The sequence below is a fragment of the Melanerpes formicivorus genome, unplaced genomic scaffold (assembly GCF_026170545.1).
Source record: "Melanerpes formicivorus ecotype bairdi unplaced genomic scaffold, bMelFor1.0.p_v2 SCAF_458, whole genome shotgun sequence".
NCBI lineage: Eukaryota > Metazoa > Chordata > Aves > Piciformes > Picidae > Melanerpes > Melanerpes formicivorus.
Genome location: NW_027142810.1, coordinates 32,349 through 55,770, shown reverse-complemented (window position 1 = coordinate 55,770; position 23,422 = coordinate 32,349). Strand labels below are relative to the sequence as shown.

Genomic DNA, 23,422 nt, shown 5'->3' with positions numbered 1-23,422 from the left:
TCCCTAATTCCTAGATTTAAGGAAGATCCTTTGTGATTTCTCTTACTTGGAGTCTCATGTTTTAGGGGTATTCTTTGTAAATAACCAGGACTCAGTGACAGTTTTTCTTTTAAAACCTTCTTAAAGCTCTGTTTCTGAAAAACTTGATGGGAGTGCACCAGCCCAGCACAATTGCAGTGATTCTTTGTTCTCTCCTGTTTACATGCTGCTGTCTCATGTCTCTTTTATACTTAAAATGAAAACTTTTTTGATTAGAGGACATCTTTTATGTGTCAAATGAGAAGCACTTCACAGATTTGTCTATACTTAATATGATAATACTAATAAACAAACTGGTAAATGTGCTACAAAGACATGGCCCTATGCAGAGCCTGCTATTCTTTGTGCAAGGAGCCAAATACTTCAGAGACAACTCTTATATCCTCATGGATTTTTTCCAATCCATGAAGTTATGCTTTAATAGTATTTCCACAGGAGAGCAAGGTGAGCCAAGGCCCAGTCATTACAGAGGTTTTTCCATGTAATTGAGTGGTTCTAGAAAACATTATGAAAGATTATCTTGGCAAAAGATGTAAATGTGAAGAGCAGCTGCTAATCCTGTGAAGATCCTGCTCATCTATAAATTAATACGCACCACTGAAGATACTGACAATTTGTCTTGGAAGTTGCGAAGAAGTTTTGGCACTCAATCAGCAAAAGATATGACACTCATAAAAGCAGAACTATATTTATGAGATAGTAGAACAGTTAATTAGTTTGAGGTATATTTATATTAGTATAAAGTCCAGCACCTATTTCTGCTATGTATAAAACCAGAATTGCATTCCACTGGGAGAGAAAGAATACATCCTTTGTTATCGTACCAGAAGAGCATAAGTCCTGCTCTTACAGTTCAGTAAAACAGTTCTGCAGTTTTGTGGGGTTCTTCACTGGACAAATGGTTTTCTCACAGTCCTTCTCCTCCACTGCCTTAATTTTACAGTATAATGAAAACAAGATGCAGCAAACTGTAACTGAGCTAAGATCAGAAGAACAGTTTTAGAGGGGTAATAGCTGAATACATAGCTTAACAGTTACATAACTGCAAGGAAGGCCAGGATACAAAAGTTTCTCCTTTATACATGCATATATATATATGCATAGAGATGTAAAGAAAGTATGGTTGCTCAGCATGCCACTGTTGACATAAATATATGTGTGCATAAATCAGATAATCAGGCATCAGAAAACTAAACTTGCTTTATGTAGTTAAATTAAATGTAGGTTTGTAGGGGTAGCTAGTATGAACTAAATGTAAGCAGAACTTTAATGCATTGAGCTGAAAATCCCATATTTGCTTTCTCTGTGGCCCAGCCACAGGGCAGCTGTAAGTCCAACATTTTTTCTGGCTGTTACTTTGCTCCAGGCAGAATAAGAACAGTCAAAGATGTCCAGAGCTCCTGGCAGCCTGTGCCATCTTGCCACTGTGCAGTGGCACTGCAGGGAGCATGTGACCTGATGCTGGGCATGTGCTTCACAGCCAGTCTTCTGCAGTATGCCTCACTGTGACTATATGCATCAGCTTTGCAGTCTGTCTTGACTCAGCCACAAGTCTGGTGCCTCTCCAAGGCTGTCACATATGCTGTGTGTGTATGGTATGGCTTTGCTCTGTTTTGCTGATACGTGGTACACAACACCTATATACATATTTCTATCCAGAGACTCCAAACAGAAATAAGGTAGCTTTGTGTATATGCCCTTCCAGAGAGAAGCCCTGCCCTTCACCACCTATCTGCTGCATATCCCATCTCTTCAGGTTAGGAAGCCTACTTTCAGCACTAAATAAGGGTTCAGTGGTTATTTTTTATATAGCAGTACCAAAATCAAAGAGCTGCTTCCTCTGTATTTTGTATCTCACCTATCTTCAGGTCAGGTCGTACTCATTTATGTTATCTTCTTCTGTTTATGGTGGTTTGTTATCTTAGATTTGTTTGTCATCTTTTTATTATGAGAAAGATACAATTTTTGCCACTGTTATGTCTTCATGCAGTTAAGTTTTGTAGTATTTATGTTTGATAGTTTTGTTTTGTTGTTTTTTTCTGTAAAAGAAACTTTTTACTGAGTAAGATATACAGCCTCTCCAAATGTTCAAGCTTTGTACATGTAAAAGAAAAGGAGCACCAGAGGGAGCACTAAAATATTAGTAGTAAATATCCTTTTTTCTGATCCCAGGCTATGACTCTAGATACAGACTGAATTGTGATCCAGCTTGTGAGTGAATCCTTCATGGTCAAAGGTAAAGATGCTTCTATTTGCAGACCAGCACCCCAGCTCACAATCCGTAGTCTCAGGAAGAAGGGAAAGGACAGCCTTGATTTCACTCTTTCTCTCCTTTGATACCTAGTGGCATTTCCAGCAAAGACAATGCATTCTGTACCTGAGAGGAATGTCATCTATCCCTACATCTGCCCTTCAGTTCAGATAGCCTGGGGCCTTTCTAGAGTTACTGGAATAATTCTGTGAAAGCCCCTCCTGAGGTCTTTTGGGACCTCTGAGGTCAAATTGATATGCTGCATCTGCTTGCTCTGACCTATACAGTGATGCTGATGGATAGGACTGCATTTCTGTTAGTTCATTTGCTTTAGCAAGTACTGGCTTCAGTGCAGCTTCTATGTGTAATGACAGATGCTGCCAAATGTGACTCACATTTTCTCTCATTCCCCTTTAGAGCAGCCTCTCCAATTGCTGCTGCAAATCCTCAGCATGAGGAGCAATCTTATTTCTTAATAAACAAACAAATTGGCCAAATCTCCAGACATCTAGATGTTTTTGATAAAAGGCTGTGCTCATTAGCATTTCTCTAGTAGAGAATAGCAAATTCCCAAACCATACTGTCTGGGACAGGATTCATACCCTATGAAACTGTGTGGCTCTGAAGAGAGTGGAAGGTAATGCTTTCCAAGAATAAAACCCTTCTCTTTCACATTTGCCTTGCCAACTGTCCTGGATGTGTGACATACTATAGCATAATAGTTTGATGCTTTCCTTTTTTTTTCTTAAGCAAGACTACAGTTGCAGGTCTGCTCTGTGGGATTTAGTTTATCATATGAATTTTCTATAATATGGGATATTCACTCTTTGCCTTCTGGACAAAACTATCCAAGAGCTAATAGATCTACCATTGACACAAACTTTTTCCCCCCTTCATCACATTTATAGTCTCTAGCTTAACCTCTTTGAAAGTACACTGGAAAGATGAAGAATCTATTTATTTATCTTTCTTCCATCTTCTCTTCTGGAGGAGTCAGGCTGTTCCCTTCTGCCTCATCTGGTATTGTAGTGCCCAAATAGAGTAGATTTTGTGTTATTTCAGAATTAGAAAAAGGGGGAGTCTAAGTCTTAGTTTCCAGTGAGGAAGAGGGATGGGGGTCCTGTCCTTTCCTTTCATCTAGAGCTCTCATGCAGTTTTTCTTTGAAGGGGTTCAGAACCCACCACAAGAGCCTTCCTGAAACCGGATTGTTGTCTGCTTGGAGGAAATATGAATGTAGCTGTGCAGTGAAATGCACTTTGGAGAATCTGCTGAGCTTTTCTTTCCCCCAGGGGTGGTAGAAATGACATTAGGGCATGTGTTTGAAAGTTGTATTCAGCACCAAATGATTACTTTGCTACCATCAGATTATTCATGAGAACTCTGGAGGTGTGAGCAGGTGAGCTAAACTGTCTCAGGCTAGCTGAAGACTGGTGGAGAATCTGACATCCTGAGTTTGCTTTGAATCTATGAAAAGTAACAGGGAACACCAGCTTTTGCTCTACGGTCTGCTTCCAGGCTCCTTGTTCCCTTGTTTTTCACCTGTCCACCTTGCATTGCAAGCTTGCTTCTTCTTAGAGACTTCAGAAAGCTAAAGCAAGATGATGTGAATGGGATTAGCGTAGTCTGGCTTTGTCCCGTAAAATTCAGATTGGCAACTGCACCTGAACTGTATCCCTCTGCATCTTACCTGCCAAGCACAGAAAGAAGCTGGGAAGACAGTTCTGTCAGCACTGGGACATGAGGCCCATAACTCAAAGCAGTTCTTTTAAGGAATCTTTGCTTTATAGTTTTTTAATTTTCCCATTCAGTTACGTCTGCCTACATAATCTCTTCTTTTTCCTGTATTCAATCCTTGCTAAAGCTCAGTCAGATTTCAATTTATGTTTTAGCCATCTCACAAAATTAAACTGGGATGAGGAGGTAAATTTGTGGAAGAAAGCTCTAATTCAGGATCTCATGCCATTTCATTCTCTAGATTGGGTTCTTCATTGATCATCCCAGCATGCAGAGCCCTTGTGAGCTGGTAGGTGTTGTGATCTGTGAGTTGTGGCCACTCCTGAACTAATCTGGGAGCAGCTGCGGGAATTTGCTTGCACATTGGCATGTTACAAGGTCTTGAAATTTGTTATAAGGAGTTGGCAGATGTGTCTGTTTCTGCAGTCGGTTTTGGCTCCATTTCCATCCTGGAGCAATTTTAAATATTCCTCTGGAGCAATTTTAAATACTCCTTTTCAAAAGCTGGCATGGCTGATACCAGAACAGAGTACTTTTTGTAGCATTTGATTTGATTTCTGTACTTAAGGTTGTTTTCTTTCCTCTCAAATGATTGTACTCCACTACTGATAAAATTCCTTTTCTACAGTCTTTGATTAATAAGTAACGTGGGCTGTGCTGGTCTGGGAGGAGGTGATTCAGAACAAAGTACTGCATTTTAATATGAAGAGAATCTGTTTGCACGAAATAATGTGAAGGGAATATGCATCCAAGCTATCATATTCTTGAAATATGCTCTTCTATATTAATATTAATTTGATCTGCAGCCTCACTAATTCTAGTTTCATGTAGGCTTAAGGTGACCTGCATACAACACCATCTGAATGCAAAGATCCGTTCCTGATAATGATGATGATTCAGTAGTGTACTGTTACAGGTTTTCTCATCAGCAGCAAAATACATGGCATTATTTAGCTTGCTTGAAAGCGAAGCTGTGCGCTCAGTGCAAGGTATACAAATTACGGAGATGTTGCCAGAAAAAAAAAAGGAAATTCATTAAAATGAACAAAAAGAAGGTCAAATTTTGGCCTAACTGCGTTCAAGTTGTTCCTTTTATATACAAAGAGCAGAGAAAATAGGCAGATGGGAGTACAGAAGAGGGAAATAAGCCAAAGCGATTAGCCCGACGACCTTCACTTATTTCTGGTGGGTTTTGTATGTCTGTGCACTGTGCCATTGTTTTTGATGAATAAAATTAACATATTCCCTTTATATCCTAAAAGCCTACGTTGGGCAGTTTATTCAGAACTGCAATTCTAATTTAAGGTGCAAGCTTTAACTTTGGAAGTTATTTGTGGTGCTTATTTTCTGTATTTCGCATAGTTATGCATCCAGATCAAAGATGCACACACACACACAAAAAAAAAGGAGAGTAATAGTTTTATAAAATAGCATTAGGACTAATTAAGAAAAGAAAATAGTTCAGAACAATGTCTTTCTCCTGCTGTTTTGTTCCTCTGCCACTTTTAAACAATTGGACATTGAGCCACTGGCTAACAGATCAGCTTATTCATCAGCTTTCTAAGAGCCAAATTTCAATGGATTTCTTCTCTTTCTTATATTCTTTCAAATGGTTTATATGAAAGAAGGTTGTCACTCTGTTGGTAAGAATTTCCCAAGAAGTGTCCAACTAAAGCTTAGTTAAACAAATTGAGTAGAAATTTATACTGTAATTAGCTTGAGTGGATTGTGTTGTACAGCCCAGATTATCTGAGAGTTTTCTGCTACAGAAAGTAAAGAAATGAAATGAAGGCAAAGGAAATTCAGGCCTTTCACTTGTGGCTGCTATTTATTACTTTAAAACATACTTAGAACATCAAAGTATCTTCTAGTGTTAAATTTAACTCCACTTTGAATATTTGCTGGACATTTTGGGGGGCATTGGACTTGTCATATGGATGAGATCCACAGTGTCTCTTTTCAGTGGCCACAAACAGAAATATCCAAGAAGAGCATCAATACTGAGGTGGCCTGGTGAGTAGGTTTACATGGAATACACTGCTAACAGTGTGGGTCTCGTCCTCCACCTAAGTTCTTAAATGTGTGGAAATAGGTTTATGTAAGTAGTTTCTTTTCCAAAATGAAGTGGCTTGGAAAATAGTAAATCTGTAAATTTCGAGTATCCACAAAGATGTCTGAGTTCTTTTGGCTATTGATAAGGTCTTGCTTTCAAAGTCTCATGTAGAAATGTATGCCATAATATAATTTCCCATTTTGTCATAAATCTGGTTTGTGTTCTCGTTTTAAAAAGTAATAGTTTTGGATGTCCTCATTTCAGAGTTACAAATTAAGACAGAATCCTTGATATACCCTCTATTGTTTATGCACTATCAAATATCTCCCTTGCTGCTATTGTCCTTCCTAGGAGTGACCATCCCTCCCTTTTCATGCTTTCTCCATGTTTTTGACAACTTTGAGTGGTCCTTCTGTGAATCTTCTCCAGGTTTGTGATTCTGCATTGGGTAGATGACAACCAGTGTTTCCACAATGTCCTGAACGATGCTGCATGCTAATTCAGAAAAAGATATCACCATATTGTCAGTGTCATTCTCCTTTCCACTCTGTGTGTGCATCCTAACATTTCATCAGCTTCTTTTGGCTAGAGCAAGCCATTGAGGTATCATAGTGGCACAGGGCTTTATTTCTTCAGGAAATGAACAGGATATTTTCTTGCTGTAGCTAACCCAGCTGCACATTTTCCCATATCCTCCTGCAGTTCATCACCTGGCCAGTTACTACTTCTCTAGATCTCACTTTTAAGCTGCTCATTTTTGACGTAACCTGTTTCAGCTAGGTTAGCTGAAATGGTTTTAACAGTAGGTCTTGGGTAACTTGCTGCCTTTTCAATGGAAGAGTCAATGGAGGTGCCCACAAGAATCCTTCCAACAGCAAATCATAGGGGGATGGAGAGGAGGAGTAGTGACACATGAGAGGATGGCAGAGTCTCAAGCGGATAATATCTGAGTAGCAGGGGCCAGTGACCTGCAAGTGGTACATCACAACCAACAGAGAATGTGTATCATTAACCAGCCTGTATCATTATTTTGCATTGTAAGACATCACCTCTTACTTCTTATGGTCTTTTCCAACCTGATTTGTCCTATCCTATCCTGTCCTGTCCTGTCCTGTCCTGTCCCATCCCGTCCCGTCCCGTCCCGTCCCATCGCATCCCATCCCATCCCATCCCATCCCATCCTATCCTATCCTATCCTATCCTATCCTATCCTATCCTATCCTATCCTATCCTATCCTATCCTATCCTATCCTATCCTATCCTATCCTATCCTATCCTATTCTCAACATCTTCTTTCAGTCCATCTGTAATTCACCTATTGAGCATTCAGCAATATGTTTATAAGGGCTAAGTCCGCTATAGCAATCAAATCCTAAGTTTCAGCCTGTTGGGAATACAAGCATTCTGAAAAAGTTAGGCCTTGGAGGCATCTTTGATACCAAATGTATTTTTATCACTGAGATATATTTACACTGAAGAAGGCAACTTGGCATCAACAGCTTTGTCTTTTAGCATTTACTTTCAAATAATATTTTAGAGTATTCACGCCTCATATGAGGTTGACATTTATTTGTTTGGTTTAGGGTTTTCCACATTTATTAGGTATCTTCCCAAAACTTCAGCACTGCAAAGAGATCTCAGAGTAGCACAGCAGACATTCACAGGACTGTTCAGTTAGACAAGGCAAATGCTGCACAGCTACAGTTCTGTGGAAAATACTGTTTGTCCAAAATGCATGTGTTGATTCTTCTGACTTCTTGCCTGTAAGAGGAGATGGCCATCCCAGCCAACAGCCAAGATAGGCATGTTTAGAGAGTGCTTTACTCAGAAGTTTGTTTTGTGAGTTGACCAATACCCCCTATAGAAGAACTGGCTCAGCTATGTTTGCATTGTAGGCACAAAAATGTTGCAATGGAAATTCTGAATTTTCTCTTGACTCCTCTTAATTTATCCTCTTCTGTTCTTGAACTGAGTCTTTTATGTGGAGTTGCCTTACCTGCTGCTGAGGATGGCCATATTCTCCAATAGGGATGTCCCTCTGGCTAAAAGAGTTTAGGATACCAGGAGATGTTCCTTTATCACTTTGGAGTGACTTGCACATTGTGTTCCTATTTCCCTTTAAAATTCTATGTGTTTTTACACCTAACATTTCTTCTCCAAAATAAAAAAGTAAAAATATTATTATCTACAGTGATTAACTTTACTTCCCTTCCCCCCCCCCCCCCCCCCCAAATGAAACACAGTGAATAAACTTAAGCAATAAATAGCATTAACAACTTAACCTGTTTTGTTGATTCCAATTATATTTATTTCCCCTCTGGCATTAATAACATCTGCCAAATGTTACTGCATCCATATTGTTTGTAGAACTTCTCCAGCAGAGCTAATTGATTCTGAAATGCCAAACCAGTAAGGTTTACTAATTGTTTCCCCTGCAAAACCATTAAGGTAGCTGTGCTTTTTATTACAACTGTGTCAGCATCTCAAAACAAATTGAGGAGACTCTCAGGGGTAAAATATTTAGCTGCATAATGTAGGCTGTTAGATAGAGGCAGCAATGAGGATAGTGCAGTTAAATACCTACTCCAATTAGTTTCTCTGAAAAAAAGACATATATTTTCTAAAAGTAAATTTGCAGTTATTACAGTAAAGTACAATTTTAATGCTCTTGATTGCTAATACTAAATAAGATTTCTGACAAAGCAAGACCCTTAGACTTGACCTTTCTCTCTGACTCCTAGAAACAACTTAATGTCAGGAGAAGACTTTCACTCTTTGCAAGTGTGCTTTTATCTTCAAAGTATATAAATTAGAGCCATAAACTATATCTATTATTTAGACACCACACAGTATGTTCAATATGCCTTGTTCTATAAGTTAACATTATAGTTACATTATAATATCTCTCAGAATAATAATATTAAAAAGTTAACATTGCAAACAGCTTTCGAAACCAACAGCCCCAGATTGCTACTGTCTTAGAAGAACAGTTGATGTCAAATGATCTCTATTACCAAATGTATAGATCTTTCCAATTAACACATGGATAGCTGATCTCTATTATTATACTAACAGTAACTATACAGTGTCCCTTTTATTAAAGGATTACTTTTATGTTTTAACTGTTATGCCTGAGATCTGAAAACCGTAATGTGTGGCACAGAAACAAACCCAGCCTTTCAAGTGGGTATCTGAGAATGGTAACTGATTTCTGTTGAATTATGGTTTTAAAACAAAAAAAGAGAGAGAGAGAGAGTAAAAAAAAATCTCAGATTAGGAAACAAGTACCAAGTTGATGAAATCAACAGTAATCAGTAGTGGCACTGTTTAACATCTGCTGGCTTGTAGAGTCTTTCAGTGTTGACCTTTTCCTTTGTATTTCCTAGTTTTCACTTGTAACACCAGCAGAACAAGGTCTGTAATTGTAATAAAATCAATCTGACAATGAGTCACTCTCCAGCAGCTAAAGAGGAATCAGGAGAAAAATAATCTAATCTTAAACACGAATGGTATTTGCTGGAGGGAAGGGAGGAAGGGAGGGTGTATGTATTTTTTGTTGGGTTTTTTTTTTAAAGGAGAATGTAAAACTTGCCAGGAATTCATTAACTTTTTTTTCCTTGAATTTTTTTCATAATCTTGTGCTTTATGCTCTAGAGTGGCTGGTGAAACTGAGCAGCTTGGAAAAGTAGTGGCATGTCGAAATCAACTATATATACATATTTCCTTGTGTATGCAAAATGGTAGGTTTCAGGCTTTGATTGTAAACATTGTTTGAAGTAGAACTACTGGGCAGAAAAGACCATCTCTCTTTTTGCATCCATTACCTACTGGCACTGGTTCAGAAATTGTAACCATCTGTAGTAGGTACCTGAGCATCCTATACTAGTGAAAGCCAGCTGTTCTTAAGAACCATCTACACAGCCTTATGCTGGCATAGAAATCTACAACTGCCTGATGTGGAATGCAGAACTCTGCAGGTTTCTGAGCTACTCATCCTCTCCATAGCTCACTGACTGCCTACACATTTTATCCTCCACCCATTTGAAGTCAAAGCTTAAATTACACTTTTGAGAGCAGGCACACAACTAAACAATGGCTGTTCCCTTCACAGTTGCATGTCAGATGTCCTCTAGGGTAAAAATCTCAACTAGGCTGTAAGGCCTTTGGTGCAAGGATCATTTTTTTGTCCTGTACATATTCATGGCTTTTCACTTTGTTCTTCACACACCGTGTGCTCCCATTGCAAAGTGATCTTGTTTCTGGTTGCATCCTGTGTGTGCAGTGGTTTTTTAATGGAAGTTATAAAATATTGCCATACTGCATTAACGGTTAGTTGCTCCATTCTCATGTTATTGTCCTGAATTGGTGCTTTCAGCTCAAATGAAAAAAGCTCTTAACAGGCACTCAAAAACACTGTGACTGTCAAGAAGGTGGGAGATAGTGTACTGCAAAATCACAACACAGGATCAAAACCTCTTTAAGACCTTTGGAGGTGGGAGATATATGCATTCTGGTACCAAATGTGGAACAACCCTTCTGTAGAAGATAATTTAGGTTGAGAAATGGTCAAAGTAGAAGTAATCCTAGAATTGTCATTTGTTTCGCTGATAGTTCACCAAAATTGAAGTGTTCTTGCTAGAATGTATTTAGTCAAGAATAAGCTTATAGGCTTGCCTTATAGGCTTGCCTTAGATTAGATTTTAATTATATTAGATCTAGCATAGAGTGAAGGTGAATATTGCAATATGTAGTAGAGAAAATACAGCAACAAATCAGGCTCTTTTCTATAATGAGCTTTAAGAATGCTTAGCATGAAACCCAGAGGAATTCCAGGTACTGTATCATGACAATATTTACACCTAGTGTTTCCTGCCTGATTGCTTGCATAGTTATGCAGTCAGACTAAAGGGATACTAAGATTCTCAAGTATGAAAAAAATCAATGAAATAATGATAATCCCTTAAACTCACAGTCAAATTAATTTCTGGGTAAGGTTTATCCTCCCTTCTTAAATCATCTGCCCAGAATTACATATTCTCAGTCTTTAACGATTAAAGATTTATGATAAGGAGGCTTGCTACAAGGCATGGCTGTTATACTTGCTGTGCTAAAATATGCTGTCATAAAATACATCCATTTTGTGCTGTTGTATCTCATTTAGCATAAAGGCTTGGCTATTTAAATGATTGTTTTAATTTAATGTTTCTTCTTTTCATCAGCAGTAAAACATTAATAGGTATTTCTAGTGACAGATGGTTTCTAAAGACAACCTGGAAGTACTGGAGGGCTCTGTATATGAAAATGCAATGGCCATTAAGCCACAGCTAATGCTGTAAGGATGAAACATTTGAACTTACATAACAAACAGATCAAAATTCCAGGCGTTCTGTATCTAACTCACAGTGGATCTCTAGCAGCTCACAGTTCTCTGTATCTGATGGTGTCCTTCGAGCTCTCGTGAGGGTGGTAAGGCCTAGTCTTGAGACTTCCTGTCAGCTACCAAGCAGCCAGCTCAATTGCATGAAGCTACAAGCTTCTGTGGCTAAACAGCTACTGATAATTATTTAATGGCCCTGTCCTATTGCATCTGCATCATGGATGTATCGCTACGAACTGGAGTGCAGGAAGCAGGATGACTGTAGTGTGGCATCTCTCTTTTCTTGTCATGTCCTTACCCCATGAAGTACAAAATGATTGCTTCAACTTCTTGATCTTGTAGGAAATCTGCCATTAGGGAAGCATGATTTGATGTTTTTTCCACCATCTACCATATAAGTATACTAATGCTCAGGCAGTTTAAGCACTCACACATGTGGCTGTTTCACATGATTATCTCCAGAACTATGGCTGTCTTACCTTGGTTGCATCCAAACTGCTCCCCAGCAAGTCTGATTGTTCAGATGGAGTTTCCAGTAGAAAGTCCTGTAGCTTTTGCCCCAGCTGTGTGTGCAGGTGCTGCTGACAGCTCTTGTTCTTTGCATGGAGGTCTCCAAGTAACGGTGAGATGGTTATCTCATAGCCCTGAAACTTAGGGAGAGCCACTAGCACTGCCTCACTCCAATAATATAACAAAACCATTACTAATCAAATATACATCTCCATGCAGAAACAAAATTCAAGCTGTAAAGGTAGAGAGGCATCTCAGCATCCAGTTTTCCAGCAATGGGTATCTCCAAAGTTTACAGATGGGCATTTTGACAGTAGCCCAGAAGCCTGGCTAGAGGACATAGGTACCTGAGATTCCTTTCTTGCATTAATTTAGTAGGTTTCACACACTGAGAGGCTGTTCTCAAATGTTTCACATTCTGATTCTTCCTGAAACATCAGAATAGGCCAACTGGGAAATACTGTTAAGAACAGAATAGCAATAGCTGCTTCCTGAGTTGTGTTGTGAGTTAGTGTTACTTTTAGTCATTGTGGCTCACTGAGTAAAACTGTACAGAAGATAGGTGTGGAATAGTAAGTGCATCCTTTACTGTTGTTTCAGAGTTGACAGCAGTAATTTTACTTTAAAAGTTTATTCTTGCTGGATTTGACTTTCAGTTTGGATAAATTAGGCCTACCTTGATTTAAGACCAGGTGAAGCAATGGTGGTTTTTGTCAAATCAGTGATACTCAAAAAGATGAATAGCATCTTAAATCAAACTGTAAAAACAAATTTCAAGCTGTGGCCCTTACCTTGAATTATGAAGCAGAAAACAGAGAAGGATGATCTTTGTCTCACAATGATTATGGGCAACAAGGTATGAAAGCTGATAGAAAAATCTTCATTAATTCTGTTAGCATTTAGTTGTAGCCTACAATAAGCTTGCGAGCAGTATAAAGATTACACAACAAATATTGTCATCAGTGTTAAGCAATGCTATGAAATATCTCTTAATTTTTTAAAACTGCCTGAAACTTGCTTAATACCCCTCTTTTGGGAACCATTTAAATGTTAAATTCAGTTCAGAGATCATACTGTGCTACTGAGAACTGTAATGCTGTGAGAAGATGGTGGAGCTTTCCACAAAGGGATCCTTGAATATTTTTAGGAAGGTCATAGTGCTTAGCTACAAAGGGAAAAAAAAATGGGGGGAGAGAAAGGAAATGTTTGTCTGCATTGCAGAGAAGCATAAAATCAGTTCATCATATAGGAGCATAAGGTATGGAGATAATTCTGTGAATATATTTGTTTTGGCTGTCCGTGACAGCTGAGAAATAATACATGCCAATTTTAAAACGCCTCTGTGGGAGGATAGTTATTTTATTCTAGCTTTAAAATAGCTTGAGCCAGTAATACACATATTTAAATGAGTTTGAAGCTGATTAGGCTATGCAGGAATGTGTGTGTGAGAGAATGAGTGAGTGGGAGGGAGAGGAGAGGGAGAGGGAGAGGGAGAGAGTCTGAGCCAGTCCCTAACAAATCTCTGCTCTCTTCTGTTGCAACAGAAGGATGCATGCAAACAACCAAGTATCTCATTATGATTTTTGTCCATAAGTTTAAACATGGCATGATGCAGAAAAGTGAATATTTTTTTTGGTACCCTTCTGACAAGAAATTATAAATTTTATTTAATTATTTATCTTTTAAATTGATTGTGGATACCCTAATATCTTTTACTTCTGGCTTTCAGTTATTCTTTGGACATATGCATTAATAGTGATAAAGAAGTTAGAGATTAAAGTGATTAAGGGTTTGATCTGGACAGCAGTAAATCCAAGTGTCACTGTAGGAGTGGAGACACTCATGACTAGCTAAAGCATGACTAGCATAATCCATTCCTTTCTTCAGTCAGTGCTGCACTGACTTGCTGAAGATTACAGATTAAGCCAGCAGCTTAATGGGCAAACAAATTTCCTTTTGCTCAGAACTTCAGCAGTGTTTGAAGGGTAAAAATGAGAAGGGTGGGTGAATCAGAAAGACTTAAATGTGTACATACTTATTTGAGGAAGGGGTGATGATGGTCTGTGCATTATGTATGTGTGGTAGTAGGGGCTTCTAGTTTCTGTCTCTCTGGAATAGGTTGAGTCAACTGTGGCCCAAAACCACAGTTAACTTATAAAAATAATTGGTGTAAGCAAATGCTTAACCTAAACATGCCTAGTCTAAATCATTTCAAACCATACATATGTGTTGGTGCCTTGCTGCACGTCCTTTGTTGGTCCTTTGCCCTCATGTTCACATGTGCATAAAGGGTTATCAACTCCTAATGCAGCATAAATTCACCCTACTTTTGTCACCATGGACGTGCTGTTCTGTGTAATCTCTGCACGTAAGGCAAAAAACTGGTAGCACAGAGCTTTGAAGTTGATCAAATGTTTACATGCTAGTTAGAAGGTGCCCAGGTACAAGTCAAAGGACAACAGAAGAGATGGTGAACCTCACTGCAAAGGCAGACTTTTCCACAAAAGTAGTAACTTTACAACCATCGTGCAAATGCACTGTCCTTTACTGATACAGGTTGAAGCATTAGTCTTGAAACTAAACAGCTGAAGTTGATGTATGTCATAGTTGGGGTTTGTTTCCTTGTGGGCTTCAGAAGAATTTGCAATGGAGTGGTCATTTCTGCAACGTCTTATTTGAGTTTGTTGTGGATGTGCTGAGGTGGTGAGGTAGATGGTACCATCTTACCTGGGGCTGGTGATACTGAAAGATATTACATTCTTTCTTAGAGTGGGAGAACTGTGAAAGCTCCAATGGGAAAGCATGTCATTTGCACGGGAAAAGAAGACATGGGAAAGACAAAATCATACAGGCAATTGGAAAAAAAATTGACTGAAAAGAATTTACAGCAAGGTTCTGATACCAAAATGCCATATAAAGATTAAAATCTATGAAGTAATTACAAAATACCAACCATTCAGCATGCCTGCTTCTCCTATGGGCATCAGCCTTTGCTGGGACACTAGAGGAGGAAGAGATGCTACCTAAACCTTTTCCTGCAAGTCTTCTCAGGAAGAATGCATCTGCTATGCTTTATCTTTTATTGAAAGCTGATTGTTAAACAAAACCCTTTTGGTTTGTTTTTCCTCAAAAAGCGTAAAATGTTGACCAAGATTTTAAATGATTGCTACCACTCAGTTAACATCAGTTTACTGGGGAAAGTGCATTTTTGGTTGAGGTTGTGTTACAGTGATGAATTTTACTGGCCTGATCTCCACTTAGAGCCTAGCCATCACAAAACATTTCTGTGGACAGTTGATGGTAAAAACAAACAAACTACTGCTAATGGCAGTCTGAACTCCATTCCCAGCTAGCTACTACACTCTGGGCCAAGCTGAAGTAACACCACGGCTCTATCCAGAATTCACAAGGCTTGATTCTCATGTTCTGCTGTGGATTACTGCTAACTGCTGTTTGCTTTAGAAATCACTCATTTCCCATAGCAGGATGGCAGAGTCCCTGACTTTCATGCCTCTCTTTGTTGTTGTGTGACCTCTTGTACCTTTCCCACTTCATTTTATCTTTAAAATAGATATAGCACTTCTTCCTACTCGAGGCTAAAAATGATAGCAATGTGTGACTCACTGTATTGTAAAAACAAGAACTGCTCTCACTTCTTGCTTTTGTCCATTGCCATTTGGCAGTCATTTGTCTTCTTTTTGTCTTTCTTTCTCCCACCTCCACCCCATCACATTTGCACCTGACCCCCACACCTATATTGTGACAACTATGTTATCTCTAGTTTCTATTCATGTCTCTGCTTATACAGAAGCATAACTAGTTTTCTTAACACAAGACTGAACATTAATTGATGTTTGCACAGTTGCTTAGAACTGTTGGCGTTAGTCCTGCTGCAGCTGAGGGTTCAGAATGACTAATTGCTCCTGGGACTTGCCAAAGGCAAAAGCATTGTAAAAAGGACATTTCAAATTTTTTTATCAGAACTGGATTTGGTGAGACTTGGCAAAACTGTGTTCCTGTAAGAAAATAATCACAAATGAAGCAGGATAAATTGAACATTCAGGACCTCATGTAGACCAAACGTGGATATATGTTCCTCCATGGTTGAGATTACCTATACCTGCTTTGCTCTTGACTGTGCAGGAATACACTACCAAAGTATCAGGTTAGATTTTAATTAGATTTTAAAATATCAACTAGTAGAAAAGCCTATTTCAATGCACAAGAGTGGGAAGTGCTATGGAGAGCTTGTGCAAGTGAAAGAGAGGAGGGGGTACATCACTTTTTACTGTGTGGGACCAGACCAGTTTGGATGCCCTGGTCATGCCCTGGTTTGTTATTTCTGAACAAAAAATCTTCTCATTTTCACTGATCAGAGCTATCTTTTAAATTAATTCCAGTGGCCTCCAAAATCACAAGTATAATGAAATCTCTGAAGGTGAAGAAGGTATCTGACCTTTTGGTACCTTTGGCTTCTCTTTTCATGATGTGAAACAGAGACATTGGCAGAAATCGTTTTTCTGGTCTGTGAAATGTTTTGTCAGCTTGCAAAATTTTCCTTAAAATTTGCAAGTTTCCTTAGCTGGTTCAAGATCACAGGCCAAGACCAGAGAAAAATGGGTTTGTGAATTTCATATCTCCTGTAATATAATTTGCTAAATTTTATAGTAAACATATTTGAAACACAAAAGGGCCCTTTTTTTCTTCAAAATCTATCAAAACAAACCATTCAAACAATGTCAATAATTTGCCTTTTTTTGGTTGATAATTTGCTTTCTCTGTTGAAAAGTTGTCAGTTAAAGTTTTAAATGGTAACAAAATGTGGAAAAAATCCTCAGTGAGTGCAGTCTCCAGTGTTCTGTTGGCTTTGCAATGGATCAGCTGCAAACCACAGCAACATTTTGTTTCCCCGAAGTGATGTATCTAAGCATACCTGCATATATAGTATGGCAGGGACAGCAATAAAGAAGTTCTTCTCTGGCCTGTCCAGGTCCCTCTGGATAGCATCCCATCCTTCATCTTATCAGCTGCACCACTCAGCTTGGTATCATCTTCAAATTTGCTGAGGGTGCACTCAGTCTTGCTGTCTATATCATTGATGAAGATATTGAACAGCACTGGTCCCCATATAAACCATTTAGGGCACACCACTTGTCACCCATCTCAGTCTGGACAATTTGTAGATAGTTAATTTGAGCTGTTGAAATGGAGCAAAGGATGACCCAGCAGTTACACAGTGTGAATGATCAAGGGCTTATAAAGGTGCCCTAGGCTTTGGGCCCAGCAAGGGTGCTCCATCCACTCCACTAATACCCCCACTGAAGTTAACATTTAGGTAAGTAATAAGATTGTCTTGATCAGTGCTGCAGGTATTTCTTAATGTCTTGCACTACTTTAAAGTACCATGATGAAAACAACATAGAAACATGAGTAGTATTTGTCTAGAAAAGGGGACATGGACCCACGTTTCCCTGCTTCACAGAAGAGAATAAAATCATAGAATGGTTTGAGTTAGAAGAGGTCTTAGAGATCATCTAGTTCCAACCCCTTGCCATGGGCAGGGACACCTTCCACTACATCAGGTTTCTCAAAACCCTATCCAAGCTGTCCTTGGACACTTCCAGGGAGGGGGCATCCACAAATTTCCTGAGCAATCTGTTCCAGTGTCATACCACCCTCCCTATATTTTTTTTTTTTTTCCCAGTATCTAAATCTACCTTCCTTCAGTTTAAAAGCATTACCTCTTGTCCTATCACTACACTCCCTGATAAAGACTCCTTTCCCATCTTTCCTGTAAGCCACCTTTTAAGTACTGGAAGGCTGCAATAAGGTCTCCCCAGAACCTGCTCTTCCTGAGAACAATTTCAATTCTCTCAACCTGTCCCTGCAGGGGAGGTGCCCCAGCCTGCAGTCATCTTTGTGGCCCTCCTCTGGACCCACACTAACAGGTCCATGTCTGAACACAATCCTGCAGGTGGGATCTCCTAAGGGCAGAGGGGAGAATCACTTCCCTTGACATGTTGGCTATGGGTTCTTGTGAATGAGCAAGTGGACTTGCTGGACTGCAGAGCGAGGAGCTGTTTACTCTCTTTCTCTGACCCCATCAGTCATGAATGTTTTGCAGCATACTAGCTCAGCTTCAATGGGAAAAATTGAGAATTTCTCCTTTTCCCTACCTGCCAAGGAGGTCAATGTGTTGCGATGCAGCAGGTATGAGGCAGAATCCCATCCACCCAAGAAGATAAGTCTTCCATGCCCCAAGTGACTTTTCTAATAACCCTCAGGCAGTATATTAAACCCAGTCTCTAAGAACACCTCCACAATGGTTGTATTTTAAAGAAAAATTATGAGCCCTTTTGTCAGCCTTTGAAGACACAACATAAGCACCTAAAGCCAGCAGAGATTTAAAGCCTGTGCTACAGACTGGTGCCAAGAGAAATTGGATTTCTGACACAACAGTCTCAGCAGTGTTTTCTGCAGGAGAACCTCAATATTGCCATTATTCTCAACTGACTAATGCTCTCTAGGGAGCTTCCAAGTGCAATCCAGACTGAAGATCTCATTGCTGGGGCTGGGCAACTTCAAATTAAGTCTTTCATTGCTGAGTGTCATAATATTACTTTCCTTTTTAGACTATAAAAATTTATTTTGAAGTAGTAGCTAGGATTTTCTTTCCTTCTGTCAACATCTTTCTGAAAGGATCTAATAAACCTGTTAATCAGATGATTAGGTTTTGCATGTGGATTACTGATTTCCTCCTTTAGAACTGTCTATATGTCACTTTAGTTAAAGCCTAGCAGATTATTAAATAGCTAGAACAAAGAACCAGCAGGATGTTCAGTCTTTATACATCTCAGGACCTTTTCCAGCTCTGAGTGCTTTCCTTTGTTACCAGTTAGCCAGTAAGAAGTCTCCTTTTTTTCTCTGAAGGAAGTGTTGTGGTTTAAGAGTGGTGCTGCTGGTTGCTCACTTCAGTATGTAAACCTGCAGAATCCCAAACCTTTTTTATTAACAGCAGATGTCAAGTGGTCCTGTCAAAATGCCAGGGTTTATTTGATAGCAGTGATATCTTTGATACCATACCTATGTTGAATAAATTCTCTGGCTCTTTCTTAAACATCCAGAGGAATTATTTGCATGCTGAACAGATATGCTAGTTACCTTTTCTTTTTTTAGGTGTGACTTCCTGAGGGCCAATTATTAGTTTGAATGGTACTTTGAAGTACCAGTGGCAGATTTGAGCGTACTTGAAATTAGAGCATGAAATAGCTAATAACTGACAGGAGGAAGAGGGAAGCAGAAGACTTAGGTACAAAACAGCTTGTTGCATTGTTTTCTTTTTTAAATGATGTAAGGTATTATAGGATTGGCTGACGTTGCAGAATCCCTGTGCTGTTGCAAATTAAAACTGTTTTGAAGTTGTTCAAGTCAACCATTTAGTATTCCTCTTCTGTGTCAGAGAAAAGCTGTTATGTGACAATAAGCTTACTAGGACATTATTAAATCATTTAATCCAGTTGTTTGAGGAGTTCCATGCACTGATCACTTATAACCGTGAAAGATTATTTATACATCAGAGAAACAATTTTTTGATGAGTGTTTTTTTTATTACTTGTTGAGTTTGTAATGCTGGTGGTTTGCTTCTACCCTCAGTTCCACTTAATCCAAGAAATTCATTTAAGTAATTTTTTTTTCCACAGGAAATGCCTTGCAGGATAATCTTTCAGGTTCTTTATAAATGCACTATATTCACTTTCTTCCCTTCTTTGCTCTGCGCCCCAAATCCAGTTCTTCCCATACATAGCTCTGTAAGCAAAAGCTGGCTTTAATGGGGCTGCTCACATACATAAAGGTGTCCCTGGTTTTAGATAGCTGTTGAACAGAGATGTTATTTTTGTCTTGCTCTGTGAGGTTCCGACTCAGGTAATGATTTCTAACAAATTCTCTGGGCATCTTGCTCATCTGTAGAGGACTCATAAATTTAATGCTGAGGACTCGGAGGCTATCCTTACAGAGCAATACAAACGTGGGCAAGGCTGGTTGGCACTGGGTGCACCCTCACCTCCTGCTGCTGAGGGCATGCTTTCCAGTTGCTGGCTTGCTCTGAACAGAGCTCTTCAGAGCAGTTCATAACAAAACCAGAGTTGCTGAGTCAGGTGGACAAACCCAGGTACAGTACTGTAGTTTCATCGATGGCTATCTTTTATTTAGCAGTGTAGATGAGCACTTTGAGTTTCACTTCATTGCAAGCGGTCCCTTGAGCTAGCTGCACTGCTGCTGCAGCTAGACTTGGCCGATTCACAAAACTACCTCATCCTGCTTTCTTCATAAAGCAAAGGGTGATGCCACTGCACAGGCAGGCTTCTTGAGGACCTTCACTCATGTAGGTGGATGTGGGATGGCCCCACTGAGACACAGGACCACTGAGAGAGGAGAAATAAATTTCTGGTTTCTCTGTGCTTCAGCAAATAAAACATGGTTAGATCAGCAGCGTATCTGCCTTTGGCTTCTGGTTGACGCTTCCACTTGCAAAACTGCTACAGCTGGAGCTGTAAGCAAATGATTTCTTTATTATTCATAGCAGCAGGTGCTGCAACAGCATTTTGGCTTGAGTTGTACTCTCTTGGTCCATGGTTTCTATATATTTGATTAGATGGTGCCATGTTGCTCAGATGGGATGCTAGTCCTCCAATAAATGCATTTTGTTATGCAATCAGTTATATCATGCATTATCATTATTATTTCCATAAATCAATTTCAGTTGGCAGCTCTCTGTTGCTATTTGGGATTATTCCAGCAACAATTTGCATCCTAAAAAGTTTGATTTTGTAATAGCTGGTATCTTTCTGGCTGCTCTAGAGCACAGAAACCAGCTATCCAAGCGGGATTGACATACTCATTTTGATTCATGTATCATTTTTGTATTCCTCAGGAAGTGCCTGTCCCAAGATTCGGTATGATAGTTTAAGCACCCATCTCCACTGTGCTCATTCAACATCATTGTGATGCTAAAAGTCAGGGGCCTGTATGTGGAGGAAGAAAATGACATTTCTCATGCAAAATGGCAGCCCAAAACCCCAGCACGCTGATGTGGAACCTGCCTGTCCTTTGCCATTTAACACAGAATGTGTTTGAATTTCCCACTCCTCTACAGAAATTAGATATTTCTGCCAGAGCTCTTTCCTGGGGGTTCAAGGGATCGTGCTAGAGAGATTCTGGCTTGTAGTTCTGGTCATTCTTTGTAGAATGAACTCATGTGTAAAGACTTGGAGAGTAAGTTGAATAGCCTTTTCAGATAGGTGGGAATCAGAAGTACATTCTCTGTTTCTAGGCTATAGAAGATGTAGCCAGCCTCTCTAAGAGCAAGAGCAGAGGAGAGATGGCACAAGGGGCTGTGCAGGTACCACAGAGCCTGGCACTGGTGGGCCCTCACTGGGGAAGGGAGATCAGCTCTAGTCTCTAAGCATTTCACCATCACTGGAGCTAAAAATCAAAAGGCAGGCAGGGATGAAATCTATACAGGTTGATTCAGACCAGGTAAGCATGCAGCAGTGTGCAGGAGCCAGAACTGGCCTCAACCTGGAGTTGCAGCCATGCTACAAATTGTCATTAACAAAACCTGATCTGAACTCAAACACTTATTTTCCCATCTAGAGGTGACCACCTCACTTGGTCCCTGCTGACTAAAGACAGGCTAACGTCAACTGCTGCTCAGGCAGACCTTCAAATAGAGCAAAAGGGTGTTTTGCAATGAAATTGCCTTGCAGAAGGGGAAACAACTATAGCCTAGCTGTGCTTTTCCTAGTATTAAGTAGTGGACCAAGAGGTGCATCTAAGTATGGTGTTAATGGTGCTGCTTTCAGTTAGCATAGCAGACCCAGTGCAGGGAGATGAAAAATGTGAATGAAACAGCACAGCCACATCCTTCAGACAGAAGGACCCTATCCTGGGTACAGATAAGAAACATCACTGTACTGCTCCAACTCAGCATCCTCTGCTTTGCACTCCTCAGTAGAGCTGCCCACATGTCTTCTCAGCAGCCTATGTGCTCCCTGAGCCCCACCAGCATTGTGAGATGCATTCAGGTGTGTTCCTGTGTGGTGGACCTCATTTAACCTTGCAGCACATATTCTGCTTGTGCTAGAGAATGTTCCCCCCTGCAAAACAAGGAAACCTGGTTTGGGCACTGGAATGGGCACCAGGTTATCCTTAGCTAGCAAAACTAATGTTCCTCATTATAATTTTTATGAGCTATGGATTTTGTACCTTTTGTAAGGTGGTGACAGTGTTTAATAACGATCTATATTTCATTTCATCCTGAAATATGAAACTTCTATGAAAGAAAAAGATGTACAATGGTTAACAAAAATTTATTTATTTGTTACAGGTGCCATTTCAGAGGCTGTGTAAGGAAAAAGCAGGTAAGACTGCATTGCTTCTTCAGAATTTCTCAGTGGCTTGTATAGACTGGATGGAAGACCCAGAGGAATCTCTGCTGTTCCGAGTTTAATTTAGTGTAGTTGCTAGGCTCACATCCATACTGTAGTTTATAAGGTAATGGTGTGGGACTTTTGTGGTTCTAAGGAAATATGATAATTCAGCAGCTTTTGACTTGCACCTTGCAAGGTGAGTTCTGAAGTAAGAGGGCTAAAATCAAGCATTTGTTGTCGGTGTTAGAAGGGGACTTGCCATGGTGCTGGTGGCCATTGAGTGAGTCGAGGTGAGGTGTATCTGAGTGCATTTTCTGGCTCGGTACTTGCACAGCAGCCAAGTCTGGTGAAGAAGCTCATTACATAGGCACATTTTCCAAAACATGTTAACACCCCACACTAGGCCTTGTCCCCAGTTGCAGTCATGATGACAGAATCACTCCTTAGCATGGGCTCACTGGCTGGTTAATGCATCGTCAATATTAGCAGCATTGTTGAGTTCGACCATTATGGGTAAATTACTTAATTACAGCTGATGTTCTGCAAGGCACCAAGATCAGAACAGTAAGTGGAGTTAAAGACATGGATGCCCTGAACACCACATATGTTAGCATGCCAGGAGGAAAGGTTTGGATAGACAGATAACACACAGAGATCCTGGTTCAGCAAGAGACTTCACACACAATTAAACCACATTTGACAAAACCAATTCGTTGCAACAGGGAGTAAGCAACTGCTTGAATGATTTCCTTAATTGAGGGTAAATGTTCTTATTAAATTGTAATGAAGCACAATTAAGAAATGCAGGGAAAAGAAACTGCTTCCCAGGATGTGGGTTACTGGAAATTAGTATCAGCCCCACAGTTTTGCAAAAAAAGAAATCTCCCCAAAGTCTAAGTGAATCCTCATTCCCACTAAAGCCTTTGACAACTAGAAATACTTGGGTCATAAGCCAACTGACCTCTGGAGTCACCCATCTCTGACTGCTTTTTCCGTTTCATTAGTCAATATGTATGCAATGTGTGTC

General features: G+C 39.7%; 1 protein-coding gene across 1 annotated transcript in view; it reads left to right on the top strand.

Annotated features, from left to right (window-relative positions):
• The window catches only part of LOC137459922 (uncharacterized), a 92,535-nt gene that overhangs the window by 68,523 nt on the left and 590 nt on the right, over nt 1–23,422 (top strand). Inside the window, exon 4 of the mRNA XM_068170606.1 lies at nt 22,353–22,386. Within this exon, the coding sequence (XP_068026707.1) occupies nt 22,353–22,386 (34 nt within the window). The remainder of the gene's footprint in view (nt 1–22,352; nt 22,387–23,422) is intronic.